This window comes from Pan paniscus, chromosome 16 (genome assembly GCF_029289425.2).
Source record: "Pan paniscus chromosome 16, NHGRI_mPanPan1-v2.0_pri, whole genome shotgun sequence".
Taxonomy (NCBI): domain Eukaryota; kingdom Metazoa; phylum Chordata; class Mammalia; order Primates; family Hominidae; genus Pan; species Pan paniscus.
In genome coordinates this window covers 38,063,129-38,077,902 of record NC_073265.2, presented here as the reverse complement: position 1 = coordinate 38,077,902, position 14,774 = coordinate 38,063,129, and the positions used below count along the sequence as shown (strand labels likewise).

Genomic DNA, 14,774 nt, shown 5'->3' with positions numbered 1-14,774 from the left:
AAGTTTCAGACATAAGAACCTGGTTTCAGACATAAGAATTTTACATTATTAGTTCTGGAGATGCTGAAGGCTACCCCAAGTAAGATTAGCCTTGCTACCTGCTAGGGACCTCTGTGGGTACTACTAAAGCAGAGTGGCTAGATTCCACTAAAAGAAAGATTTTCACATCCAAGGCAAGGACCTTAGAGTTTAGTAATTAAGAATCTAGGCTTTGGAGTCAGATGACCTTGTTTCGAATTTCAGATCTACAACTATTAGCAGTGTAAATTTAAGTCCCTTAACCTTCCTTTTTGTTTGTTTGAGGCAGGGTCTCACTGTCGCCCAGGCTGGAGTGCAGTGGCGCGATCTTGGCTCATTGCAACCTCTGCCTCCCCGGTTTAAGCGATTCTCTTGTCTCAGCCCCCCAAGTAGCTGGGACTGCAGGCACGTGCCACTATGCCTGGCTTTTTTTTTTTTTTTTTTTTTTTTTTTGGATTTTTTGTAGAGACAGGATTTCATCATGTTTCCCAGGCTGGTCTCGAACTCCTGAGCTCAGGTAATCCACCTGCCTCGGCCTCCCAAAGTGCTGGGATAACAGGCATGAGCCATCCTGTCTGGCCACCCTTTCTAAAGATTCATTTCCTTGCTGTCTAATTTTGAGAGTTAAACAACATAATGTATATAAAGCATTTAGCAGTTTCTATCACACTTGATAAATGAGAACTACGCAGTAACTATTATCACTATTATGAGTGTGGATAGTACTATAAACTGCTAACTGGAGGTCCCTTCCCATCCCCAGTGCTCTCAACTCTGGACAACACTTATTCAGCAGTGCCTTGGGGAGCTGCCTTGGGCTGTTCCTCCCTGATGATTTGTCTTCTTTTACCTCATCAACTCTTTTTGTCCAGGCAGGTGAATGACACAAACAACAAAGTAGTCCTTTAGTGGGAATGCTGTGAGGTTTAGCAAAGTTTTGAAGTTTTGGGTCAGAAGAATGACTAGACACACACTAATAATTTGGTTTTTAAAAGGTGGGACAAGAGCTAAATGCTAAAAAGTGGGGATGGCCTGAAGTTATTATAGCTATTTTCAAAGCGTTTGGAAACATTGTAGAAATTATTTGTAATCCAGGTATAGCATAAGCCTTTTTCTCTTTAACATGCAACCCCTAGGACATAAAGAGCCTCTCTCTGCAGTTATAAAAGCTGTTCTCATGGGTCTGTTCCATTTCCCATCTGAAAGAAAAACTCCTGCACCTGGGCAAGGCTTCCCTGGTAACAGAAGCCAAAGGCAATGTTTGGATCTACCATTAAATTAAAGCCTGTTGGGAGTTCTGAAAACAAAAACCTCATTTGTTCCCCAAGCAGTATTATTTAAACAATGGCTGGCACACAGTAGGACCTCAGGTTATATTTGCTGAGTGAATAAATGAATGAATGAATGAATGAATGAATGGATGAAGAGGTAACTCAATGATGTCTCTCTTTGTGTTCTGACTTCAGAGGCACCAGAAACTGTTCAGCCGGGTGCCACAGCCCAGCCTGCCAGCTCACATTCTTTGCCACACATTAAGCAGCAGCTGTGGAGCGAAGAATGCTATCATGGCAAGCTGAGCAGGAAGGCGGCAGAGAGCCTCTTGGTAAAGGATGGGGACTTTTTGGTTCGAGAGAGTGCAACATCCCCTGGCCAATATGTGCTGAGTGGACTACAGGGAGGCCAAGCAAAACATCTTCTCCTGGTGGATCCTGAAGGCAAGGTATCATTGACTTCTCATTAGAGGTTTCACAGGATGTTGTTCTATTAAGCATACCCTGAATGATTTCCAAAACCTGGTATTGAATAGTGCTCAAGGCTAAGTATTTGCTTTTTCTGGAACCTTCCAGCTGGAGCAGGACATGCTAACTAGAGGGTAGTGGAAGGGTTAGAGTAGGAGGCCACCCTGGAGTATCAAGCAGAGGACAGCCTCTTTCTGCCCTTTTCAATTCAATTCAATGAATTAAATGAATACCTGCTATATAGAAATAAAGGAATTTGCGGCTGTTTGTTGTTCAGTATCACATACATAGTCCTTGCTCTCAGAGTGCTGATAATTTAATAAAACAAGTGCTTAAATAATTATAATATAAAGCTGAATGAGATAAGAATGGTTCAACCAAAGCATTATGGTGTTTCTCAGAACAGAGAGGTCATTCTGGTTGAGGCAAACTAAGAAGGTTTCTTATAGGGTCCATCATGTAAAGCAAACCTTGAAAGAAGGCAAGATTTCAAAAGGGGGACATTTGGAGTATAGAGAAGGAACCATAGGTGCAGACAGAGTAATAGAATGGTATTAAGCCAATAGAAGATGAATGACAGTAGCAAAGGATGCCTGTAGACAGAAAATTATCTTGGGAAAGGTAAGTTAGAGCCATCAATATGGGGTAGAAATGCCTAATTTGCCAGGCAGTGGGGAGGCATTGGCAGTTTTGAGACAAATGATGCAATCAAAGCCCATGTGAGTGGTGACATCAGCAAGATGGCAGAATAGGAAGTCCCAGCCCTTGTTCCCCCAAAAGAAACACAGAATTAACAACCCTATATTGACCAAAATACCTTTATGAGAACCACAGAATTCACTTCAAAAGTTGCAGTACCTCAGGTGAGCATAGAGCTGAAAACAGTCATGTCGAAACTGGTAAGAAGAACAATTTCACTTTATCTGTATCATCTCCTTCCCCAAATCAGCATAGCTCAGTGGCAGGAAGGAATTCCATGTCTCATGACCTCTCCCTTGGGGGAATGGGGGAAAGAGGAGAGTAGAGCTTGCATGCCATGTTCTGGCTTTTCAGTGGGTTGCCTGAGGGACTGGTTTCTGTCTCACTTCACATGGAGTGCTCATGGTACTGCCATATTTTGGATGCCAGGAGCCACTGAGAACAAAGAAGAGCACAGGATAGCTTGCTGCAGCTGGCACTCCTCAGTACAAATAGGAGAAAGCACACAACTTGAAGGTTCTCCTTCAGAAGGGAGGGAGGGGAGTGAAGTGTGTCCAGAATTGCAGCTTTTTGGAGGGATACCTGATAAACCAGTTATCTGTCCTGCCACTTGGGGCACTGAAAGGAAGCTGGCATACCTTGGATGCCTGTGACCATGGAGAACAAGGGACAGTGGGGTGGCTTGCTGCTATAGAACAAGAGAACTTGCAGTGCCACAGACATCAGAAGGAGAAAGAGATTACAAGTTCCTGAAAAACTGGCAAACCTCTGTAATTGAAAAATTGAACACACAGGCCCAGAAAAGTCACGTCCCCCCACAGAAGGTTTTGGAGACCCCCAGAATCTCTATTTGGGCTGGTTGGTGTGATTCTTCCCTTGTATGAAGCCAGTTTGTAAGGAAAGGGAGAGGTGGCTGTTTTTCAAATGCATAGATCCCAACACGAAGTTATGAAACTCAAAAAGAATCAGGGAAACATGGCCCAAACAAACAAACAAAATAAATATCTAGAAACAGATCCTAAAGAAACAGAGGCATATGAATTAACTGACAAAGAATTCAAAATAAGTATAATAAAGATGCTCTATGAGCTCAATAATACCATCCATGAACAAAGTCAGAATATCAACAGAGAGAAAGAAAATATTAAAAAGAGGCAGACAGAAATTTTGGACCTGAAGAATACAATAACTGAACTGAAAAAATCACTAGAGGGGTTCAGCAGCAGACTTGATTAAGCAGAAGAAAAAAACCAGCAAACTCAAAGAGAGGTCATTTGAAATTCTTCAGAAAAAGGAACAACAACAAAAATATTACTTTTAAAAAGTGAAGAAAGCCTAAGGGATTTGTGATACACCATCAAGCAGACCAGTTTATGCATTATTGGAGTTCAAAAACAAGAGAGTGAAGGAGAAGAAGGAGAGGGAAAGGGGGCAGAAAGCTTATTTAAAGAAATAATGTCTGAATCTTCCCAAGTAAGGGATGAGAATGAACATCAGATTCAAGAAGACCAATGGACTCCAACTATGAGGAACCCTAAGACATTCACATCATGATACATTATAATCAAATTGTCAAAAACAGAGAATTTTGAAAGCAGCAAGAGAAGAGACTCATTATGTGCCAGAGAGCCTCCATAAGACTGTCAGCACATTTATCATAACCACCGTAAGACTATCAGTGGGTTCAATATATTCAAAATGCTAAAAGAAAAAAGACTGCCAACCAAGACTACTCCATCTGGCAAAACCATCCTTTCTTTTTTTCTTCTTCTTCTTTTGAGACCACGTTTCACTCTTGTCGCCCAGGCTGGAGTACAATGGCACCATCTCGGTTCACTGCAACCTCTGCCTCCTGGGTTCAAGTGATTCTCCTGCCTCAGCCTCCCAAGTAGCTAGGATTACAGGTGCCTGCCACCACACCTGGCTAATTTTTTGTATTTTGAGTAGAGACAGGGTTTTGCCATGTTGGCCAGGCTGGTCTTGAACTCCAGACCTCAGGTTATCCACCTGCCTTGGCCTCCCAAAGTGCTGGGATTATAGGCGTGAGCCACCATTCCTGGCCAAAACCATCCTTTAAAAATGAAAGAGAAATATAGACTTTCTGAGATAAACAAAAGATGAGGAGTTTGTTAGCACTAGATCTGCCTTTCAAGAAATGCTAAAGTCCTTCAAGTTGAAACAAAAGGATACCAAACAGTAACATGAAAGCATATGAAAGTACAAAGCTTGCTGGTAAAGGTAAATATATAGAAAAACACAGAATACTGTAATATTATAATGGCAGTGTGTAAATAACTTTTAATTCTGGTTATAGAAGTTAAAAGACAAAAATGTGAAAAATAAGTCATGTATCACTTAACAATGGGGAAATGTTATGAGAAATACATTGCTAGATGATTTTTTCATTGTGCAAACATTTTTGAATATATGTACACAAACCTAGATAGTATAGCCTACTACACACCTAGGCTATATGGTATAACCTATTGCTTGTAGGTTGCAAACCTATACAGCACGTTAGTGTACTGAATACTGTAGACAATTGTAACACAATGGTAAATATTTGTGTATGTAAACATAGAAAAGGTGCAGTGAAATAGGATATAAAAGATTTGAAATGGTATACCTATGTAGAACATTTACTGTGAATGAAGCTTGCAGGACTGGAAATTGCTCCAGATGAGCCTGCGAGTGAGTGGTGAGCGAATGTAAAGACCTAGGACATTACTGCACACTACTGCACACTTTATAAACACTATGCACTTAGACCACACTAAGTTTATTTTTTTAATTTTCTTTCTTCAATAATAAATTAACTTGAGTTTACTGTAATTTTTTTACTTTGTAAACATTTAAATTATTTTAATCTTTTGACTTTTTTGTAATAACACTTAGCTTAAAATATAGGTTATAGAGCTGTACAAAAATATCTTCTTTCTTTATATCCTTATTCTATATGGTTTTTCCTATTTTAAAATTTTTTATTTCTATTTTTTATTTTTAAACTTTTTTGTTATTGTTAAAAATAGAGACAGAAACACAGACATTAGGCTAGCACTAGACAGGGGCAGGATCATCAATATCACTGTCTTCTATCTCCACATATTGTTCCACAGTCTTTAAGGAGCAATAACTTGCATGGAGTTGTCATCTCCTATGATAACAATGCCTTATTCTAGAATATCTCCTAAAGGACCTGCTTGAGTCTCTTGAGAAAGTGTCACTATTTTCAGAAATATGACCTTGGCGGTTTGCTTGCTTTGTTTCTTTTTTCATCATAGATTTGCTCGTATGCAGATAATGCAACATGAGCATTCTTTTCTATTAATGAAAACCTTTTGGTGTTGGGGATCCATGTTTTTAGTCTTTTCAAGAAGCTTGTTAAGGTCTGAAAAAGCTTCTGCTAAACTCTTTATTGTTAATTTTTTGGGGGGTTCTTCTTCTTTTTCTTTGCCTGCACTTTCCTTTCCTTTTGCCTCCTCTTCAGCTATGCCTTCCTGTTTCAGTTCCAACAACTCATTAGTCAATTCTTCAGGACAATTGCATTAGGCAATAGGAATTTTTCAGCTTCATTATAAGCTTATGGGATCACCATTGTATATGCAGTCTGTTGTTAACCAAAATGTTATTATGCAACAATAACTATGTAAGTATAAAATATGTTAATGAATACACAAAATTTAAAAATGTAATTGGTGACATCAATAACATAAAATTGTGTGTGGAGAAATAACAGTGTAGAGTATTTGTATGTGATTGAAGTTAAGGTGTTATCAGTTTAAAATAGATTGTTATAGCTATGTTTTATGCGAGCCCCATGATAATCACAAAGAAAATACTTCTAGAAGATACACAAAACAAAATGATAAAGGAATTAAAGCCTATTCACTATGAAAAATCAATGAAACACAAAGGAAGACAGCAAGAAAGGAGAAACAGGACCAAAAAAATCTTTAAGACAGAAAAAAATAGAATGGTAATAGTTCTTCTCTAGTATTAACTACTTTAAATGTAAATATATTAAATTCTGTAATCAAAAAGCATAGAGTGGCTGAATTGATTAAAAAAAAAACAAGCTCCAACTACATGCTATCTATAAGAAACTCACTTTATTTTATTTATTTATTTTTTTGAGATGGAGTCTCGCTCTATTGCCCAGGCTGGATTGCAGTGGTACAATCTCAGCTCACTACAACCTCTACCTCCTGGGTTCAAGTGATTCTTCTGCCTCAGCCTCCCAAGTAGCTGGGACCACAAGGGTGCGCCACCATGCCCAGCTAATTTATATATTTTTAGTGGAGACGAGGTTTCACCATGTCCGCCAGTCTGGTCTCAAACTCCTGACCTCAGGTGATCCACCTGCTTGGCCTCCCAAAGTGTTGGGATTATAGGCGTGAGCCACCATGCCTGGCAAGGACTCACTTTAGATTTAAGGACACACGTAGGTTGAAAGTGAAAGTTTAGAAAAAGATATTCCATGAAAATGATAACCAAAAAACGGCAGGAGTGGCCATACTTATATCGGACAAAATAAACTTTAAGTCAAAATATCAAGAGAGACAAAGAAGGACATGATATAATGATAAAAGGATCAATTCTTCAGGAAGATATAATAATTATAAATATATATGCACATCAGGGTACCCAAATATATGAAGCAAACATTGACAGAACTAAAGGGGGAAATAGACAGCAAAACAATAATAGTAGGGGATTTTAATGCTCCACTTTCAATAATGGATAGAACACCAGACAGATCAATGAGGAAAAAAAGAACTTGAACAACACTATGGACCAAGTGGATCTAACATACATATACAGAACATTCCATCCAACAGCAACAGAATACATATTCTTCTCAAGTGCACACAAAACATTCTCCAGAATAGATTATGTTAGATAACAAGACAAGTCTTGACAAATTTAAGAGGCTGACATCATACCAAGTATCAGTGGAATGAAACTAGAGGCAGAAGGAAAACTGGTATTTCCACAGGCAACAAAAGGGACACTAGAGAAGTGGCATTACATTAAACTAAAAAGCTTCTGCACAGCAAAGAAAACAATCAGCTTAGTGAAAAGGCAACCTACAGAATGAGAGAAACTATTTGCAAACAATGTATCTGATAAGGAGTTAATATCCAAAATATATAAGGAACGCCTACAACTCTACAGCAAAAAAATAAAAGCAACCAATGAAAACATAGGCAAAGGACTTGAATGAATAGAGATTTCTCCAAAAAGACCAAAAAATGACCAACGGGTATATGAAAACATGCTCAATCAACATCATTAATCATCAGGAAAATGCAAATCAAAACCACAGTGAGATAATACCTCACACTTGTTAAGATGGCCATTATTTTTTTAAAAAGAGGAAGAAAATAACAGGTGTTCGCAAGGATATGAAGAATTGGTGCCCTCGTGCACTATTGGTGGGTGTGTAAAATTGTACGGCCTCTATGGAACACAGTTTGGAGGTTTCTCGAAAAATTAAAAATAAAACTACCATATGATCTAGCAACCTCACTTCTGGGTAATTATCCAAAAGAACTGAAAGCAGGATCTTGAAAAGATGTTTGCACTCCCATGTTTATTGCAGCATTATTCACAATAGTCAAGAGGTGAAAACTAAGATCCACTAAACAATAAATGGATAAAGAAAATATGATATATCCATATAGTGGAACACCATAGAACAACCATAGAAAAGAGGGAAATCCTGTCCTATGCTACAGTGTTCTCAAGGAAATGGGTAGTTGCTGTTTGATGGGTATAAAGTTTCAGTCATGCAAGATGAAAAAGTTCCAGAGATCTGCTGTATAACGTTGTACTTAACAGTTAACAATATTGTACTGTACACTTAAAAATCTGTTAAGTGTATAGTACAGTATTAACTGTTACATAACAGATATATACACACACACACACACACACACACATACATATGTGACAGATCTCATGTTATATGTTTCTTACCACAATGAAAAATCTTGTGTGGGTGAGGTTACAAACACAAGTGTCTGCAGGACTAGGCCAGTACTGTAAGTGAATAAAGCTGGGCAGGGGATAGTGCGAGCATAAGGTACAGTGGGCTGTGTTAAAAAAGGCACATACCCTGTGTAAGGGGGCAGTCACCACTCAGCTCCAACCAAATGCTGTCATGCAGAGCAGAGGCCCAGTGGGACCAGTTTTTATTTTTTTCAAATAAGTCATAAAACCAGAGTTTTATAGGAATTCTCCTTATTTTTAATTCAAAATAGTTGAAACTCTCTGTGCGTAACCTCCCCTCCCTATCCTAGCCCCTAGCAAACTAAAGCATACGGGGCATTCAGCCAGAGTGGCCTGCTTACAATCTCTGTACTTGAAAGATTAATTTCACACTTGTATACAGGATTGATTAAAGAGAAGGGGAAAGACCAGGGACAGAGAGAGTAATTAGAGGCTTCTAGGTAAAAAGTAGTGACAGCCTGAGGCAGAATGGAGGCAGAAGAAATACAAAGAAGAAGGCAGAGTGACTTGGCATTAAGAACATAGAATGGAAGGATTGGTCAGCTGATTTGGTGTGGGATGGGAATGAGATGGAGGAGAGGAAAACCTTTTTGAGGTTTGGAGCCATTTGAGAGCAAATTGGTGCCATTGTGTCCTCTTCTGTAAATCCTTGAATGTGTATTTCCTAAGAACAGAGATATTCTCTTCCATAGCCATAGTACAAAGATCAAAATCAGGAAACTTAACATTTGTACAATACTATCTAAGTCATAGTCCATATTCAAATTATATTAATTATTCCAGTAATTATGCATGATTTTAATACGGCAAAAACCAACATCTAGACAGAACTCCAAGAATCCCTTGTAGGAGAGCTGGCAGAAATACATAACGAGGTGCTGCCTTGTTGCATGCCTTCCCCTTTCCTGGATGGTTCCTAGCCATCCTCCAAACAGGAGCACTTGTATAACCAGGCCACCAAGCTGGTAGAGCCACAATGGATAGTAATGTACAGCTTCTGTCTATGCATAGGGTACTAGGAAGGGAATTCCATAGAAGGCATGCCATAAGAAAATTGAATTTCTTTGGCATGCCGACAGTAAGTTCCATGCAACAAATATCTGTGAATCAGCTACTATGAAGTCTGTGGGAAGGACACATGAATGCCTATTAGAAAGGTCTGAGGAGGCTTCTTGGAGAAGACAGGAATGCTGAGCCTCCAAAGAGAGATAGGAGGTAGGACTTCTCCAGAAAGGCCTGCTTCTGACAGAGACAAGGTGATATGGAAGCACTCTGGTTAACAGAAGATAATTACAATCCTGGGATTCATGTTTGTATACAAACCAGTTAAATAGTTATAGAGATAGTGACATAGAATATACCAAACAATAATACTGCAAAGAGGCTGATTGCAAATTTGGATTGGGTGACAAGTGCCTACCATTTTCCTAACTTATGGGAATGGTTGCTTTAAAATGGTAATGAGGAATGAGAAAATTGTTGACTAGGGACTACAGAGTTTAAAAGCACCTTTTCTCCTAGCCCTTTGGGAAGCCAAGGTGGGCATTGGCGCTCAGGAGTTTGAGACTAGCCTGGGCAACACGGTGAAACGCCATCTCTACTAAAATAAAAAAAATTAGCCGGGCATGGTGGCACGTGCCTGTAGTCCCAGTTACTCGGGCTGAAGCACTAGAATTGCGTGAACCCAGGAGGTGGAGGTTGCAGTGAGTCGAGATCGTGCCACTACACTCTAACCTGGGCCACAGAGTGACACTCTGTCTCAAAAAAAAAAAAAAAAAAAAAAGTACCTTTTCTTTTTTCAGCAAAGTATCTACTTTAGGGATATATCTGGCATTTTCCCCCTTATTATTTATATCTTTCAGGAGAACTACTATAATTTAACCTAAATATATTTGTACTTCTTTTTCAAGGTGAGGACCAAGGATCATGTATTTGATAATGTCGGCCACCTTATCAGATACCATATGGATAACAGTTTGCCAATCATCTCCTCTGGAAGCGAAGTAAGCCTTAAACAACCAGTGAGAAAAGATAATAATCCAGCACTTTTGCATTCCAACAAATGACAGTATTGAAGCACCATCACACTGATATTTCAAGAAACCCCATTTTGTATTAGGACACAAAGATAATTTAAACTTTGTTTGTAGATAAAATAGAGCACAAACTGTGAAGTGCATCTTTCCAAGACCATCATGGACCAGGTCCTCTATAAAATGAAGAACTAACAAAAATTGGTCTTCAGAAATGAAAATCAGAAAAGAGGAAGAGGGTTGGTCATTTTAAAAGAAATTATATGTATGCACGGATGTCACTTTTTAAGGCCATATTGCATTGATAACAAGCTAAAAGCACAACTAAAATTTCACATGCTAACGACAACTTGAATGAACTGCTGGGGCAGTGGTATGTGCCTTTCAACTTGATAATTTGGGGGACATTTTCATATTGGGAGATTAATTCTAAGTATCTTCATGTTCTATGACTATAGAACCATTTGCCAAAAAAAAAGCTTTTCTTGCTACAAAAAATAAGCAATTTTCTTGAGCCTTATTGACTTTATTACATTTTCTGTTTAGCAGCATTTTTCACTGCAATGTTAAAATAAATATGACATTGAATTCGAACTGTGTGTATGTCAGTGGAATCAAATCAAAAGCCACTAACATGGCTGTCTGTTTCATTGGACTGTCCCATTTGCTGGTTAAAAGGATTGGGGCCCAAATCCTCTGGCCTAGCATTTCTCAGTGTTTGCTATTCAGACTGTCTTAATACAGCATGTGACAAGCTGAAGAGGCCAAATCTATCAGTCATTTCTGATTTCATTATATTCTCCCCCTCTTCCTGCTAAAAAGACAAAAAACAAAAAACAAAAAAAAAAAAAACAAAAAAAACCTCATGAGTGCATGGATTTAAAAGAGGGCAAACAAAACCAGTATTCTTCATATTTACTATTCAAATTGGTTTCATTCTTAGTAAAAGTACAGAATCTATTTGAAATTATAGGAAAATTTCTTCTTGATTGGCTGACACTGAATCATAGTTTCTCACCTACATATATCCTTAGCACCTTGTATAGATATGATCAGACAAAATGCAGAAGGAAAAAAAAAACATATTGAATGAAGCACTTGGAAAGATTTTCCACATGTAGACCAACTGGTAAACTAACAGAGTGATTAAGCATGGTATACAGAAAAGCATTATGCTGAGTCTTATCAGTGTGACCTTCAGCAAGTTGCTGAATCTGTTTGGGTTCCAGTTTCCTTGGCAATAAAATGAGCTAAATGGGCTAGGTGAATTTGGAGGACTACTTCAGTCCTAACTTATAGTATGAGTCTCTAAAAAGCAAGTTTTTCATTTGTTAGAGGTCGTTATTGATAACCAGTCTGTATAGTTAAGGTAAAAAATTAAGCTTTTCTTCTATAGTCTGTGTCCATACTCACAGAATGAATGGCACACCTGAGATCAACATTCACATAGTTTAGACTCCAAACCATTCAGTCTAAAATACTGAAACTTTGGAATATAGGGAATGATGATAAAAGTGGATTTGGTTTGAGTAGCAGAAAACTACTTATGTCCTTTTCTTGCCTTTGCAAGAAAAATGTTTTTTGTTTTTTTTTTAATCTTGAGTTATCTGGATATTGCCTTAACTCCATTTCATTTTGGCTATGTAGATACAACTTAGTCTTTGTGATTGTGATATATTTGCTAAGTTTTAAATAGAACTTCTTTTGGATAGAAATCATTAGAAACCAAGCATACTGAACTCTAATATTTTACTGTAAAGGCTTATGATTTTTATTTCTACTGCCATTAATTTTTTAGATGGATTTGTTTCCTCTTACACAACTAGAATTAATGTACTTTTCACCAGTTTTCCATATACCTTAGGTCTTGATCGTTTGTTCTTAAAAAGGGGATCAGCATGAGTATAGACAGTAGAAATGTATGGGTAGTCTAACCACTTTTATCAGAGACAGAGCAGGGCTGTGGTCTCACTCTAGCTGAGCAGAGTATTAACTTGGTAGCAAGAATTCCTGATACAAATAGATGCAATGACTGTAAATGGTGTCAGCAGTACACATGGATAATCAGTATTTGACTGTAATAGTATAGTAGTTAAATACAGCACTTAAAAATACCACAGACACAGTTAAAGCAAAAGGAAACAATAAAAGGAATGTCTGCATGCTATTTTAATCTCACATTCTTTATCTGTCTTAAAGTGGAAATCCATTTGCCTATAAATACCTGTAAACGACTTTAAAAAATAAATGATTATTGCTTTGTGACAATTGACAGAATATGTCTGATGTTTGGGATTTGGAAACTGTCATTTGTAAAATGTATCAGGGAAACAGATTGGCTCAATCAAACTGGATAATTCAAGGTGAGTTTATTAAAGGGACTATTTACAAAGGTGTGGGCAGAGTTTAGGGAAATCAGGAGGGAGAATGCAGTGCCTTGGGGCCAATTAAGGGAGAAAGGGAAAGAACAGCTAACAGAATCTGGAGAGGGAGCTGTGTGCAAGGGCTGCCTTTTAGGAGCTGTGGCCTGTAGTGGAGGAATGCAATCAGCCCTGCTGACTCAACTAAGAGGCAGTGAGGGGCATTCATAACCCAACATTTTTCTGCTCCCCCTATCTGTCTCCTGCTGGGATTCTCCACTGGCCCAAGTAACTTGAAGACAGAGAGCAAGGGAGCTCCTTGATGCAGTTCTGGAGGTCAGCCTCCTGGGAACAGAGGGGGGTGGAAAAGACTAGAGGGGGAGATCTGGAAGGGCAAATAAATGGAGTACATCTAGCACAGAGGACTTTGAAGAGAGTCAAGCTTCTAAAAGCATTAGAGAGGCTTTGGGTTAGCCAGTAAGGCAAAGCTAATTTGCAGAGAAATAAGTCCAGATTCTCAGGTAACCATAAATGAATTACAGCAAAAATGTCAACTTGTTACTATTATTAAAACTCAAGCTATATTTTGAAGCATTGGTTATTTTGCTCAAGAACAACTTCAAATGCATTTCAATCTTACAGAGATACTTTTAATCCCACCTTCATGTTTCTTGCAATTCCTTCTACTAATTTTGCCATTTTATTACTTGTAATTATATATGGAAAAGTAATGAACCTGACCCTGTTACCTTTTATGATTGGAATTATAGACCGACAAAAATTATAATATGAAATCACTATGTCAAACATATGTGAAATATACCATCTGCATCTGTGGAAAATATTTAAGTATCGACATATTAGTGTTAAAAATGAATTGTCTGTAGTTTGCCATAGTCTTACTAATGGGACAAACGGTTTTAGTCTGTGAATGAAAGAGAATTTATCACTACAGACTCTGAAAACATCAAAAGAATAATAGGGGAATGCAACACACAGTTCTACACATATAAATTTGACAACAACTTGGATGAAATAGACCAGTTCCTCAAAAAGTACAAACTACCACAATTTAGCCAATATGAAATTGATCACTTGAATAACCTTATAACTATTATGAAAACTGAATTCACAATTACCTCCCCCAAAGAATTTCCAGGATCAGATGTTTCATTGGAGAATTCTATCATTTGAAGAAATAACATTAATGCTATACAATTGCTTCCAGAAAATGGAAGAGAAGGGAATACTTCTCAATTCATATTTTGAAGGTAAAATTACTCTGACATCAAAACCAGACAAAAACAGCACAAAAAAAGAAAACTACTGATGAAATCTCTGTGAATATGATCAAAAATCATTAACAAAATATTAGCAAGGATTATTCCCCAATATATAAAAAGAATTATGCACCGTAATATGACTAAGTAAGGTTAATTCCAGGAATACAAGGCTGGTTCAATGTTTGAAAATCAATCACTGTAATCCACTATATTAAGAAGCTAAAGAAGAAAAACCACATGATATCAATTGATGCAGAAAATGCATTTGATACAATTCAACATCGATTTATGATAAAAATTCTTAGTAAACTAAAAATAAATAAACACCAACTACAGAGGCCACACTTGGTGGCTCACACCCGTAATCCCAACAGTTTGGGAGGCCAAGGCAGGCAGTCGCTTGAGCTCAGGAGTTTGAGACCATCTTGGGCAGCATGGCAAAACCCCATCTCTGCAGAAAATTTTTAAAATATTAGCTGGGTGTGGTGATGTGCACCTGTAGTCCCAGCTACTCTGAAGGCAGACATGGGAAGATCACTTGAGCCTGGGAGGCTAAGGCTGCAGTGAGCCATAGCTGTGCCCTGGCACTCCAGCCTGGACAATAAAGTGAGACCATGTCTTAAAAAAAAA

At 38.1% G+C, this 14,774-nt stretch overlaps 1 protein-coding gene across 4 annotated transcripts in view; it reads left to right on the top strand.

Moving 5' to 3' along the window:
• SHC4 (SHC adaptor protein 4) overlaps nt 1-11,092 on the top strand; it is a 159,848-nt gene extending 148,756 nt beyond the window's left edge. For all 4 annotated transcript variants that reach the window (XM_055098722.2, XM_055098721.2, XM_055098720.2 and 1 more), the window contains 2 exons: nt 1,485-1,738; nt 10,379-11,092. In XM_055098722.2, the coding sequence (XP_054954697.1) occupies nt 1,485-1,738; nt 10,379-10,534 (410 nt within the window). In that variant the 3' untranslated portion in view covers nt 10,535-11,092. The remainder of the gene's footprint in view (nt 1-1,484; nt 1,739-10,378) is intronic.
• The last annotated feature ends 3,682 nt before the right edge of the window (nt 11,093-14,774 follow it).